Raw genomic sequence first — 15,457 nt, 5'->3', positions numbered from 1 at the left:
TCAGTTATTATTCTAATAGTGGCTCAGTGGTTAGCACTCTGGCCTTTGCAGCGCTAGGTCCCAGGTTTGCTTCTTGGCCAGGACACTATCTGCATGGAGTTTGCAGGTTCTCTCGTGTGTGTGGGTTTCCTCCCGGTACTCCAGTTTCCTCCCACATCCCAAAAACATGCAGTTAAGTTAATTGGCTTCCCCCAAAATTGACCTTAGACTGTAATAATGACAAATGACTATGATAGGGACTTTAGATTGTAAGCTCCTTTGAGGAACAGTTAGTCACATGACTATGGACTTTGTACAGCGCTGTGTAATATGATGGTGCTATATAAATACTGTGTAATAAAAATAAATGTCATACAAAAAAATCTGATTAAAAGTGCTGGCCATATGGTAAAAGCTGAGAAAGTTTTTGCTGGCCATTGGCCATACTCGGCGCTGGATTGAGCTAATAGAGAATGGTGCTGGGAGGGTTAATAGGAGTGTGGGAAGTACTTCTGTAACAGTGCCACTAACCAGAGAAAGCCAGTCACTCACACAATCACTAAGCTTACACAGTCACTGCCATCAGCTGCACAACCCAAGGCGAACCGGCGACGTAAAAGAGACTGCAGCAAAGAGACAGACAAGTGAACGAACCGAAGAACTCCGAGGAATGTGCAGGAAACTTCTAAAAGACAAGTCTGAACAAAGAAGATAAACTTGAGAGTATGGAAAGAATTGGCAGCCAGTGAGTGCAGCAAATACAACCCTGACACTGGTAAGTCATTAGCTGTGTGATTGTTGACACTGACCTGAGATCAATGCAGGTCAGACATTGGGCCAATGGTATATGGTGTGTGCTTGGCAGGGCACCCCGGCCCAGATTGTATTATTTTAATGTAGAGGTGATCAGTGGGTAAGGGGGGGGGGGTCTGCACCTTTGCAGGAGCTTTATATTTCAGAAAACTAAATAAACCAGGAACCTGTGCAGCTGTCAAAAAGCAAAAAGAGCGGCAGGTGAGGATTCTGTAGAACGCAGCTGATCAAAGGCAAAAAGTCCAGCAGGTGAAAAATAAAGTCTGGTACATTTTAAAGGGAAGGAGTAAATGAAAATGCAAAGAAGCATTGAATGCGACACCTGGGCTACAGGTGGGTTGGGATTATATCCTGTGTATCTATAAAAATTGGAAGGGATCATTTTGTTTTCTATGGAGGAAAGGAGGTGAAGGGTCCCCCATTTACATTCTTCATTCACCCGTCATGTAATTCAGAAAAAGCATCCGCTAGAGTTTGATGGTGCTATTTTAGCATATAACGATGTCCCAGCCACCTGTTCTCAGTAAAATATAGGGCTTTCTTTGCCTTGGCACACTGTGATTGGTCCAATAACTATTGACTTAACCAATAACTAACCAATATCTACTGATTTACCTAATTATTCTAATTAGCTTTTGGGTCTGATTTAAAAAAGCTCTCCAAAACTGGAGAATATAGACTACCATGGGTGAACCTGGATAATGCAGCAAGCCTATTGCTATTATTTTACAAATGACCAGATCCATTCCAGGTTTGCTGGTTCATCCAGATTCTACCAATGATAGTCTATTTTATACTAAATACCGGTAATAAATTAGGCTCTTTGTGCCACAAGATAATTTATGATGTTGATAATAAATTGAATGGTGCTTTGACAATGCCACCTGGGAAGGAGAAGTTGTGATATAGAGCTTGCCTAATGCTAATAACTTTATTCTTTAGCCCCCAAAGTGGTGCACGGTGATTGGCTGCCAAGGACCTAGCGCTATGACATGCACGGAGAGTTGCATGCTCCTCTATCCCTGTACTGCTTATGTCATGGCATAGGATACTATTGGAATTCAAATAAAAGGAAGAATAGGCAGATATGGGGGCACGTTTAAGGGCAAAGCACACGGTCCTTTCAAGGCTTGACATTATTATTTAAAAATGTGATTTATTATAGGATTTAATTAGCATTTGCTACATTTTATTGGTTTATAAAACAAAACAAACAGTAAACTGCATAAAATGCAGCAAAACTCTAATTGAATCTAATCTTTGCAATTCCAATGAAAATGCAGTCTACCTGCCTGGCACATTTGTGGCATACTTGATCCTTTCCGTGCTACCTACTGCCATTACCAAAGGTCATAATTAACTCTTTATGACTTGATCCTTGTGAAATAGCTGGTCAGCGTACGGAGGTCAATCATAAAATATAATAATGTATTCCATGTGTTAGGGCCTCGGCATATGTTCACCATGGATGTGAGTCAGCTTGGATAGCCATTGCAGCTGATGACACAGATCCCTGGAGGTGCAGCACATATTAGGCTGTGGATGTTGCATGCGGCACTGTTTTGCTTGGCTGTTTTAAATTCTATAATACCCGTCCTTAAATTAAATTCTGCTGTATACTTTAAACACCATACAAGCTGCACACCAATGCTTATTGCACCTTTTTCTTTAAAGGGTTGTAAGTATTTCCCAAATAAATGAAAAATACAATCTGATCTTCGTGATTTGCTTAGTTACTTCCTTATAAAGGGAGAAGTACAAATATACGGTTGTCATATGTAACCATTTACCATTTCAGTTCCACAATAAGTGCAATCAGAGTTAATTTAAAATTAAATAGGGATTTTTTTTTTTACTTTTAAGGTTTCTTTACAGGCAAGTGAAATTTTCTAAATAAGTTGACTTCAAATGACCAATGTATGATCAAGGAATGACCAGTGCACGTAGTCACGCATTCAAGTCACTCTCTGCAATACCTGATTGTGCATGGGAGACGCACATGTGCATTTTCACAGCAGTAACTAGATAAGGACATGCACATGCTTTGGTGCGCATGTTGTCTTGTGCGCTCTTCCCCATTATTTCATATTCATATCACTGATGCTTAATGGAAGTTTCAGGCACAGTGAATATAGAGAAGCTGCTAATGGTTTGTGTATACTGCTAGACAACACAATCACAGAGCAGCCAAACTGTTGGCGGCGTAAGATTTAAAGTGGAACTAAAGTTTGCAAATTTGTGGTTCAGGCAGGTGGTTATTGTAGCAAGGGACGGTTGCTGTTCTTTCTGCAATAACTGTTCTTACATTACAGCCCAGCTTTTAAATTTAGCCCAACTGTGCTTGTGCATGGCAATCCTGCCTTGTGTGTTGGAAAGGAATGAACTCTGGCATGCTTGAGTGGGAGTCATGTCATTTAAAGCCAGACAATCAGAATGATCAAAGATCATGAAAGAAGTAAAGAAGGAAGATGGTGGCATCTTGGGATGGAATGGGTATAGGTGAGCAGCAAAGGGTTTAGTTCCACGTTAAAATATCTCTATTGGCTTGGTGTTGTGCCATAAAAAAGAAAAAACTTTTGTTAAATTGTATATCTAGGCAAAACTTTTTGGCTTTGTATAGAGTTAGGAAGAGTTGGAGCAATGTTTCTTAACTTTTTTTTTACATGTAGGAACCATTGAAATAACCTTCAGGGAACCCCTGCTATAATTACTAGATCATATTAGTGTGGTGATCAGTAGAAAGTATGCTTCTTACATTGCTGGCCAACGGGAAGAATGTCACCCTTACAGATAACCATAAACATCACTTAAACTGGCCTAAGTGGCACAAATATGCTCAATGAACCCCTATCAACTTTTGGAAGAACCATGGCTGGGAAACACTTGGTTGAACTCTGACAATTTCTTATTGCTGCCTGTGTCCCAATTGGGGAGATCCACCAGTCTAGGTGTACAGGTGTATCATTGTCACAGAGAAAGAGTATAAAAATAAGGGGAGAACACAAAATGTTACTATTGTCCTCAAAACAAGAGGTTAAGAAAAATTTTCAACTGGGGGCCAACTGGGTGGGATTCATCCCATTTTTTTGGAGATTTCCATAACTCTTGTTGGGTTTCTGGGGAGAAAGGGCGAGGGAAAGTTTTTCAAATGGTACACAGACAACCAATAATACCCAGACTGGGGTTTTAACTTTTTACATTCTATCCAAACCAAAAAAAGTGCACTTTAAAAATACAGAATGTTAATGTTAAATGGAATTCAAATGATTCTAAAGTAAAAAAATTCATAACTGCCCACAAACTGGCAATGTAAATAATTTATTTAACTCCTCATTGTCTTTTGTTGGAGTCATTGCTGAGTGCTCAGGTCTAGGTATATATGTGTTGGGCTTAGAACCCCATCCATCTCCTTGTCTGATTTCCAGAAGAGTATCGTCACGATTGAATATATTGAAAACTTCTTATATTAGTCATTTTTGAAACTGTAGCTTCCAAGCTTTTTTTCCCCTGTAAGTGCACTCATGACTAAAGGGGTTATTGTAAGGTCAATGGATTGAGAAATGTTCTGTATGTCACCCCCTAGGACTTCTGAGAAGAAGAATTGATGAGCCAGGATGGGTTTTCCTGGCTGATTGTCTATTTTAGGGTTTCCTTGTTGAGCTGAATGATCAATGTCTGTGGTCAAAAATATTTCTGCATATCCAACAAAATGTCTGAAATTTTACTTTACAATGATGTACTGCTGGGGTAGCCAAATGGGCAGAGGGTCTCATTCAAAGGGCAAGGTGGTCATATATCAGCTGATTCCTATTACAATTGGGACCTAATGAAGTCTTCCCAATGTGGTTTATTGGAGGTATGGTACATGCTTGGTGAAATCTTCACTGGTAGGAGATTTTCCATTCACTACCCCACTCCTTGGGCCTGATTTATCAAAGCACTCAAAGTCTGGAACAGAGAGAGACTACTTGGATTCTAACAGAGAGTGTTCCTTAGGTATGTAGGATGAGAATCAGGTTGTTAGCCACTGAGCAGCCACCACCTCCATGTTAGCTTAAAATGAACAAGTGCTTGAGGGGATTTTATGGGCATTCGGCGGGTGGTCAACCACCCACATTCATTCTTGGTAGCCAAGACGCTGCCCTACTGGCAGCCAAGGTTATCTGGAGTGGTTAAGCTGGAACTTCTATCTGTTTGAACTTTGGCCTCCAGTGTGTCCCTACAGGCTCCAGTGATGGAAATCCAGTTTTAGTCAGACTGCACAATCGGATGTCACATGCAGTGATATGCAAAACTATTTCTCAAGTATGCAAACCAGAGAAAAGAGAGACAATTTCATATTGCTAAACTATAACGAGCCTTTATGTTCTTTTTTGTATCGCTTGCACCCTTATTCTTTCTACATTTTCCTTGCTGAATATAACCAACCGCTAATGTCCAGAAGTGGAGAAAATTAGGAAAATTTGAGACTTGGTGCTGCTCCATCAAGGGTCCATTTCAAACCTCTTATTAAGAGTTCTGATACAGGCCTAACTACAGTTATTATTATTATTATTAAACAGGATTTATATAGCGCCAACATATTACGCAGCGCTGTACATTAAATAGGGAAATACAGTTCTATCAGCTCCTAGGAAACTGAATGGAAGCGGTTGGGGGACCATTTTATACACAGAGCATCATTGGCTCCAGTGGTTCCAGAAAGCAATAGGTTGCTTTTGACCACGTTCTTTGTCTCTGGAGTAAGAATTGCACCGCACTCATAACGGCAGCAGCAACTGCGTGCAATCTCATTTACTTACGCTACATTTTGCAGCTCTCTGCCAATCTTTTGGTTTTTCAATGCAAGTATGATAGGAGCCTAGTGCAATAATTGTCATTAGAAAGTGAACGACTAGCGATTATGCATGATTATTTTGAATGAACGTATTGTGCACAATTCTGTACATGCTGTAACGATGTGACTGTTCAAATATAATCCACCAATAATGTACACACGCTAGATACGATCGTTTGAACGATGCAGCAAATGACATGTAAAAGGAAAAGTGTACTGCAGAACTATCACTGATTGACTGTACACACAATAAATTGCGAACAAACGTCGCCCAATCAGATCTGCCGGGTCGGCCGTTCTTTTCCAGCCACAATCATCACTCATCGGCGTCATTGTGCACTTTTTTTGTAAACGATTATCGGACAAACAGTCGTTAGTCGTTGGTTTCAAATGATTATTATTGCACGTGTGTACGCAGCTTAACACTAGGCATTGACCCACAAGTGGCATTATGGTAAATAAAGTCCTTCCCAACCCTCATGTAAACACAAATTGCCAGTGGAAACTTTCATTAGGATAAGCAGCTATACTTCACCGATGTTTACAAATGAGTTCACACTAAACCCAAAATTGCCAGAAACAATTCTGCGTCATCTTCCATCAGCTAATATAGGAATTGGTTTTAATCCACGTGTTTCATTAATTGCTCAATTGTTGTACTGTTATTATAGACTTTGTGTCTGATTTGTGTTTTGTACACAGTAGCAGTTGATGTTGATGCTTCATACACCGATATTGAGCAAATTCCAAGGGCGAAATTGTCATTTTCAAACTACACCAACTGTATAGATGTGCCGTTATACTTAGCAATAGCTTGCGAAAAACAACCAAGTGTATTTTGCTGAATTGAGCAATCTGCCACAAAATGAGAAGTGGGTTTCCCAACGTTACTTGGTTATTTCACAGCATGCGGTACAATGGCAGGCTGCAATATATAATGAGGACATGCTCATCTACATAAAGCATTGTTTCTCAATCCTGAGGACCCCATAGGATGAAGAGTGGTAGGAATGCCCGTTGTCTTATCTGACGAAGCAACACTCAATTTTTTTTCAACAGAGCAATCCTTGTTGTGAGAGAGGGCTGAAGAACTTATTATTGAGACACAAAATAATTACATTGCAAACTGCTCATCAATAAAATGGGAAGTTCTCTGAAAATGAATCCACTGTAACAGCATTTTTTAACATCTTAGAAACTTCACGTCTACTGAATTGTATATTACAAATTTCTAGAAGAGCATGGGTATATTGATGATTATATCTATACATGTAACAACAAATGATCTTAAAATAGATAATTTCTAGTGATCATTAAACCAAACCGTCACCCTACATAACAAATTCAAAAACTAACCTATTGGATGAATGTAATCAAGTTTTAATCAAGTTAAATCTGTAAAATGAAAGTAAGATCTGTCCTGTAAAGCGATATGTATATATAAATACATATGTATATATGATATAAAAGATATGATATGTATTGATTACATATTTAGATTGTAACAAGAAAGAGACTAGGTAGCAGAGGGTTATTTGTGAAAAGTCTATTTAGTTGTAATGGTTACAATCACATGGGTAAGTATGCCTTTAGATAAGATACAATTCTCCGGCAATTACCGGTCCATAACCCTTATCTTCTTGTTGGGGGTATTTTTGGACTCAAAACATACATTCAGCTTCAGTGATACAGTTATAGTCCAATAGTTCCAAGACACAGGTACGCTTAGTAGCACAAAAAGGAAATTCATAAGTCTCGGAACTGATGCGTTTCGCCCTGTTGGGCTTCCTCGGGGGAAGATGAGACATAAACCAGGTATAGGAAAGATATGTAGGGAAATCATTTACAAAATGTTCTTCATATACAAGTAATAAACTGTCCAAGCGATCAGAGTGATTACGTGTAGTTACCAATCTATCAGTCAGTTGGCTCATAGCCTTAACATACAGACCAAACATGTAAATCATTTTGTAAGAAAATCTGGATATTTTTAGATGTTTGACATTTGTATTCTACAAGAGTTACTTATAATTTATAACAATACTTGCAAACAAGATATTGTTTCCCTCCCAAGTGACACAACAAGGAGAATGGCCTATCCATGGTGTCTGTCACAAACTTCCTGATTTTCCATTTACGAGAAAATACAGTAAACTATGAACTATACAGAACTATCAGCTATCCATAATTTTGGTAATGGCAGAAGCATAACTAGATATATTGCGTGGCCCCATGGCAAGATGTTCTTGGAACCACATCAGTTGGTAGTGGCCTGTAATGTACCTTTCCTAACACCCTCCTAAGATTGGGAAATAAAGGTGTTATACATAAAATGATCACCTATGGATTCCTATTTATACCCTCCAGCACTGACTGTCCTTGAAATTAATTAAAAATTGCAGCCATACATGAGGATCTGCTGATGTGCTGAGCTTGTGCAATGCAACAATATTCTTGTATGAGGTCAGCCAAAGCTTGGATAAAGCAAGTGGACCAATGGTTTTAAAAAAAATAATTATATTCATAAAATTTTGCTTTTAAAGTATTTAGAATTATTCTGCATCCCTGAGAGGGTATTGCATATGTTTATTGTATATGTTGTATTGAGCTTTCCTCTAAATGGTATACACTCTTGGTACATTCTTTCATGCTTGTATTGAATCTGCGCTCCTCACCCCTAGAAACCTGCAAGATCTCCCACTGAAAAGAGGAAATGATGAGTACTGTATTGAACAAGAGCTCGGTTTTGCAGTTCTTTCAGATTCAGACTGGGCACCATAGAAGTTGACCATTGTCACATCCTTGTTTTCAGGGTTTAAAAACCCATTCAGTGATATTTTCACTTCTCGAAAATTTCCTGTTCATATCTGCTGACCAATATCAATATCAGGGTATTGGAATGGAAAGATTCCGTTTTTAAGCAATGATCTCCTTAAATCACCAAGGCTTCCTATAAATTGAGGGACCTAAAAGAAAAAGTAAGTTAGAAGAAGAGTCCATCAAAGCCAAGAGCAGCAATCAGGCAAAGAAAGTGAAATGCCTTGATATGCACTCATTGGTTCTGTACTTTGTTTCAACTGGTTATATTTTTTGAGAATATTTCCACCTTGCAAATGTTCAAAATCACCTTTTAATTTTTATTAAAGTTTGTTGATCTATTAGTTAAAGCAGAACTAAACCCTAAAAATAAAAAGTTCAACCAGGCTAGTTCTTTATTGAAATAGGGACATGCAATATCCATTCTGCAATAAAATAAACTTAACCACCTGATTGCATTTTTTTTAATTACACTCACCTGTCCTTGCTTTGTTACTCCATTTTCATCCAGTTTCCTTTTGTGTGTCTTTTGTCTTGATTGACCATGCTGGGATCATGCAACTCCTATACAAGTGCATGGGAATTCATTCAGTCCCAGTATCTCCAGGGTTTGCTGAGATACCCACCATGCACCTATATCTAATACTGGATTTCTAGCAAATCAGCAGGTACTTTCCTGTACTTGCAGCATTATGATGTGCAAGTTTGTTGACAACCACACACTTATTTGGTTGATACATGGGTGGTTTTCCAAATTAAAATGGATGGCACTACAACACCGCTTAGATTGTAAGTTCCTCTGGGCACGGTCCTCCTCCTTGTGTCATTGTTTGTATCTGTCTGTCATTGCAACCCCTATTTAATGTACAACGCTGCATAATATGTTGGTGCTATATAAATACTGTTTTTTATTAATATTATTAATATTAATAATAATAATAATAATAATAAAAAAGATATTATTATTAATAATAATAATAATAATAATAGTAACACAATGCACATAAAATAGGCTCCTATCAACTTTACCTTAGAAATCTTACTTTTCTTAGATTTCTAAATCCTAAATGCAGGAACAGAGACAATGAAGAGGACTGTTCTGTTTCACTCACAGGGTGCTGTTTCCTAAGACCACATTCAAATCCAACTAGAAAATCAATGATAGAAAACCCCCATTGACGTTTGACCTGTGTTTGGTGCAAAGTCTGTCCGGCATTTGTTTATGTTTAGTTGGCATCAAACAAATATTTCTATTGCTACCTTGCAGGCTGATTGAGAACAAAGCTGAAAAGAACTGTGGGCAATAGGAGAGGCAATCTGGAGAAACATATTTGTGTGCTCATTGTTCCCGTAGCTGTGATAAAGCTGTTTCACAACTCTGATATCACTAACAACATCTTTCTTGCAATTTTATCTTACAGCAGAGTGTTATCTGCTTTGAGTTTGCCACATCTGGTACACAGAATTCTGGATTGTTTCCTGCAAATGCCAGGCCTCCGGGGCTTATACAAAATGCTATTTGAACTTTTATCCAATTGCTGCAAGGTGTTCTCTTGGTGCTCCAATGCAAGTCTATTACAGCATTCCAGTAGAGTAGGTGGCCATCGATTGTTGCATTCATTGTTTGCCAGTCAGGCAGCCAACTAAACCGCAAGGCAGAACGTTGATGTGAACACCCAATAATGATTCTATTGTTTGATTTTGGATCAATGCCAATGAACAATTTTACAGGAAAACTATTTCAATGCTCATCTGAATAAACCTTCTATGACTGCCTAGTGTTCTCAAGTAACTGAAGCAGCATGTGGTAATGATATCCATATGTACAGCATTAATAATATACATCATGGTCGAATATCACTTGGTAAAAGTTTGTGAGCACCCAACCATCCCACTTTTTGACCCTTTTAGGTCCTCCAATACTATAACTAACCTCATTATTATGAAGTTGGCTGCCATTGGATCTATAATGGCCATCACGCTTCTGGGAAGGCTTTAAACCTATCTATTATAATTTGATACAATTAGACAAACATATTTGTTTGGTCAGGCATTGATGTTGGATAAATAGGACCCAACTTTCAATGTGCATTCAACTCAAAGGTGTTCGGTAGGGTTGGAGTTAGAGCGCCACATTGTATTCTAGTACCTAATGGCCAAACTGGTCAAACCTTTTTGGACCCAGTGCAAGGCTGCGTACACAAGCTAGATTTATGTTCTTGGAAAGGATCTTTCAAGACAAACAGCTGAAAGATGAAGAAACGAGTACTGTACATACAGCGCTGTTCTGCTCCATGGAGCGGGGAGGCAGCCTTTCATTTTCTGTAATTCATGGATCCACCAGGACAGATCCAGAAACGACACCGGACGGCCTCTGTTATGTCACATTGTCATCCAAGAAGAACCCTGCAGCATGTAGCGGACGAGAATCATCTGACATGTGTAAATAGCCTTAAACACAATGGGCCTGATTTATTAAAGCGCACCAAGACTGGTGAAGATAGACTATAATGGGAGAACCTTGGTGACCCAGCAAACCTGGAACTGATTTATTTAAAATCATTTGCTATTAGCTGGGAAATGTTGGAGTAGATCAATTCCAGGTTTGCTGGGTCACCTAGGTTCTTCTATGATAGTCTATTTCTCCAGTCTTAAAGAGTTTAATTAAATAAGATCTATTGGGATGCTGAAACAGAAAAGACCCTTTCCTAATATGTTGCTGGAAGTTCAGGAAAAAATGGATGGAGGTATAAAAAGGGGATTTTTTCACAGGTATATTGTATATATAATATAGAGATTACAGAAAATTGTATTGCGATTAAACACATCAACACATAGGTGAGTGATTAAACAAATATAGTACAAGTTAATGTGACCCCATTGTAGTGAGGTTCGTAGCTTGGATACTAGATAGATTCTTCCTAGAAAGGAGACAGAGGGAGGATTGGTCTCAAGTTCTGACGCGTTTCACCCTATGGGCTTCCTCAGGGGATAGTAAGAGCCATCAAGCAACTAGGTGTATTATGTGTATTACATTAGGAAGGAACGTCCATCCATAAAAAGGTGGTGAATGAGGCGGAATCCATTGGTGAGTCCATTGGCAAATGCAGCCGCAGCCCAAAGTCTAAAATGTCTTTGTATGCTGTAGTATCAACTGTGCTTGCCTTTGCAGCTCTGGGGTCAAGATTCAAATTTCAGCAAGGACACTATCTGCATAGGGGTTGTAGGTTCTCCCTGTGTTTTCTTTGGGCACTCTGATTTCCTACCATATTCCAAAAGCATATATTTAGGTTAATTCCCAAAACACTAATTGACCTTCGGTCTGTATTAATGACAAATGACTATGGCAGGGATATTAGATTTTGAGCCCCTTTGAGAGACAACATTGGTGCTAAATAAATACAAGATAAAAATACTGGATCTACCTAAACTCAATCACTTGGAGGCTTATAATCATAATCTTTATTCTCATTCATTATTAGCCATATCATTTTGGGGGAAAGATCTTTATATATACCTGCATAGTAACAAGCCAGAAAAATTCCAAGCTAATATGGCCACCGTTGTATAGACTATATGCATATTATATACAGTATCTACAGAATATTTAAATTAATATTAACTATAGGTAGTCACTGATTTTTTTAAACATACGCCTAATAAAAATATAAGTCTACAAATTCCAATTTATGACCTGCTTTTAGCAAGTTTTCTTGCATTGTGCTAGAGATGGAAAAAGGAAAAAAATAGCTCTTCTTTGAACTCCTGAAAATGTGAATTTTTGCCCTGAAGAAAATATTTGGCTTTCTGCATCTTGCGTCATGTGGCGGCATAATAATAAAAATAATAACTCTCATTTCCCATTTATCAGCATAGCTCACATTTTTTTTTAAATTATAGCAATGGACTGCTGGTATAAATTAAGAGGATTGACTGTTTTCATCTAATATAAGCCAATTCTTTCTTTAAAAGCCTTGATAATATGTGAAAGTACCTGTGAAAATCTAAAACATGACTAGAATTTTATTATAGTGCCAATGATTTTTTTTAGCCTTTACATTGCTACCTAAAAAAAACTGTTGGGCCCAAATATGTAAGACTGTAAGAGATAGGAACAGAGAGGTCATGTATATGACATGCACACTTTTCCCATATTAGGTACCAATTATTAGACCTTTACATCATTTGTGCATGAGTTATTAGATAATGCACTCAGATCATGATATTAACTAACAATTTAATAATAAACATGTAAATATTCTGTAAAAATAAAGAATTTCAAGCAGGTAGGTTGTTGATAGAAGACAAAGGTGATTTCACTTCTACCATAAAAAAATTTGATTCCAATATATTAAGTACTATCACCCTACCTTGTTCCGTTCTTGCACCAGCAATTTTTCTCAGTTCTCTTTGGGGTTTGAATCTTTGACCATGGATCTTGATTGGCCAGGCCGAAATGACGTATTCCCCGCTCACAGCAGCTGGGTATGCCAGGATCGTACACTGAGCTATGCATGTGCAGCTCAGTGTACATTATAGAAAAGATTACCAAATGGCAGCTAAGTTTATTTTATTACAGAAGGGACATTGTCTGTCCCATGGGCAAAAAAAGGCCTGTCTGCTCCCATTTTTCAATTTGTAAAGTATATTTTCACTTTAGGTTTAACATAACAAAAGCTGTGGGACCTTTGCACTGTAGGCCTAAGACTATGCAGGCATGAGCAATGGACGCTCATTCGAACCTTGTGCTTGGTTTAAAGCCCAACTTAAAGAGAAACTCAACTGAAAAGTGCCTAAAATAAAATACACTTACCTTCAATCCTGCAGTGTAGTCGATCGGTCCGCAGGTGTCTTTCATCGGGTCCCGTGTCGTCCGGGCATCCGTCTCCGCGCTGCCGCACCAGGCGCTGCCATCTTCTCTTCGAAAAAAGAATTGCCCATCTCACTGTGCATGTGTGAGATCGGCAAATTTTTCTATTTGCACGAAAAGACTCCTTCTGCACAGAAGGAGCACCCAAGGGCCTCCTGGGATGCGTGACGTAGGCATCCAGGGAGGCTTTGCACTCCCATTTATTCTCGATCGCTTAGGCGATCAAAAATTAGGGGGCAGTGGTGCACCCTTTTTTTTTTAAAGAAAAAAAAGTAAACTGAAGTTTAGGTACGCTTTAAGTCATAAATTTCCACAGCAAATTCTCAAAGCAATCATGTTCATTACTATAAATTATACATATTACTTCAATTTTTACATTGGGCCTGATTTATTAAAGCTCTCCAAGACTAGAGATAGACTATCATGGGAGAACCAAGGTGATCCAGCAAACATAGAATTGGAATGGATCTGGTCCAGGATTGAAAACACTTGCCAACTATTAGCAAAGAGTTTTCAGGATTTTGGGTTTGCTAGTTTACCCAGATTCTCCCATGATAGTATACCTTCTCCAGTCTTGGAGAGCTTTAATAAACCATACCCATTGTGTATGACTATAGCTGAGTATCTATTTATACAGACTTAACACCTCTCTTGCCTTTTAGTTTCCTGTTATTAGACTGAGATCTTACATTTGGTCAATATATACTTGCTGTGACTACAGTTTTGTGTTCCATCACCTCCAATAATCAGCACAGCAAGATGCTCAAGAACTGCATAGACAGGCATGCGAATAGAAACACATACCAAGCTTGCTGGTTGGGCAATGGAGAAGCCTGATTGTGAGTGTGAGAGGGAGTGATAGAAACCAAAGTGATAGCAGACATTCTACATCACTTACCTTTAAAATATAGTCATGGGTAACAATAATGGAACAGTTCATGCCAGAGATTTATGTGATTGCAGTCAGTGTTGTGTTTGCATTTTTAAAAAAGAGGACTAGTATATGCATGGCCTGCTAAATTTCAATTCCAGCAAAAATACTCCTGGATCCATTATTAAAGCATGTAAAAGGTATGCCCAACTATAAGACCAAGCATTTCATGTATTCTGATTGCATGCATAACAGCAGTTGTCCATTGTGGAGTCATTATACAGTATGCTTGAAAAGTAATAAAGTAATTGCAATTCTGTTATCTTTGTTATATTAGCAAGGTTTCCGTTATGGACAATTGTGTGCATTCTAATTGTTAATGTGCAATCCACTATCCTGGTGTAAAGCCACAAACAGTGACCACTTACACATTGGTGTGCATCATTTATATTATTAGTGGTAATTTCCTGCCTACGTGTGATATAAAGTGTGTAAAATGTATACAAGTTTGGAATATATTTTGAGACAAAGTGTTATCTGGTGCCAGTGTGTTTTTTTTTATTTTTTAGAATATAAGGTCAAGTCGTGTCAAGGTCTTATACATGAGAAAAAAAGCAAGTATCATAATTTTTTTTTTAGCATAAATATGGAGGTATTTCAGTGGGGTGCACTTTTTTGGAAGGTTTGCCCCAGATTACACCTCCACATACTTCCAAGTCCAAAATAATCAAAGTCCTACAAGTCCCATTGAACAACATCGTGCCCATGTCCTACTTCTCTCTTGTTCTGGCCATTGGAAAATACAAAGCTTGGGGCTAAGGGTTGTGTAAATGTCCAGTAGTTGAAGATGTGTTGGGTGTATGAGACCGGCAGTGATTAGATTACTACTAAAGCACTTCACTGGGTTACCTTGCTTTAAAGAAAGGAAAGGAACTGCTTTGAAGAAGGAAAGTTTATTGTGCCTGAAGCTCAGCTTTAGGCAACCTGACAAATTCTTTTTTATTCTTTATCGGTAAAAGATCCAAAACTAAAGCTGCCATACAGCGTTGGCCTATTCAATATTCATGTCAAATATTTAAAATGCAACGGGCCAGTTATAGGTAGCCACCAACCTTCTATGTACCCCAATAACTCTGCAATGGATACTTCCAGAAAAATGTGATTCATGTGGCAGATAGCCAAGGGGGTGATGTACTTACTACTACATCTTCAGGACCCTACAGCTCCCTGTTGCCAAGAAATTGGGGTTCAAACAAGGTAAATGGCCAGC

The 15,457-nt window shown here is 38.4% G+C and overlaps 1 protein-coding gene across 2 annotated transcripts in view; it reads left to right on the top strand.

The window, feature by feature from the left end:
* The first annotated feature begins 517 nt into the window (after positions 1–517).
* The window catches only part of FES (FES proto-oncogene, tyrosine kinase), a 117,871-nt gene continuing 102,931 nt past the window's right edge, over positions 518–15,457 (top strand). The window contains exon 1 of one of the 2 annotated variants that reach the window (XM_072402757.1): positions 518–754. Coding sequence is in view for 1 of the 2 variants with exons in the window: in XM_072402756.1 (XP_072258857.1) it covers positions 3,239–3,291 (53 nt within the window). In the remaining variant the exon portion in view is untranslated. Of the gene's footprint in view, positions 755–2,914; positions 3,292–15,457 lie in introns of those variants that run through there. The other variant, XM_072402756.1, reaches the window with a different exon arrangement.

Source organism: Pyxicephalus adspersus, chromosome 2, assembly GCF_032062135.1.
Source record: "Pyxicephalus adspersus chromosome 2, UCB_Pads_2.0, whole genome shotgun sequence".
In the NCBI taxonomy this organism is placed as follows: domain Eukaryota; kingdom Metazoa; phylum Chordata; class Amphibia; order Anura; family Pyxicephalidae; genus Pyxicephalus; species Pyxicephalus adspersus.
The sequence above is the reverse complement of the archived record's forward strand: the minus strand, read 5'-3'. Positions and strand labels throughout refer to the sequence as shown.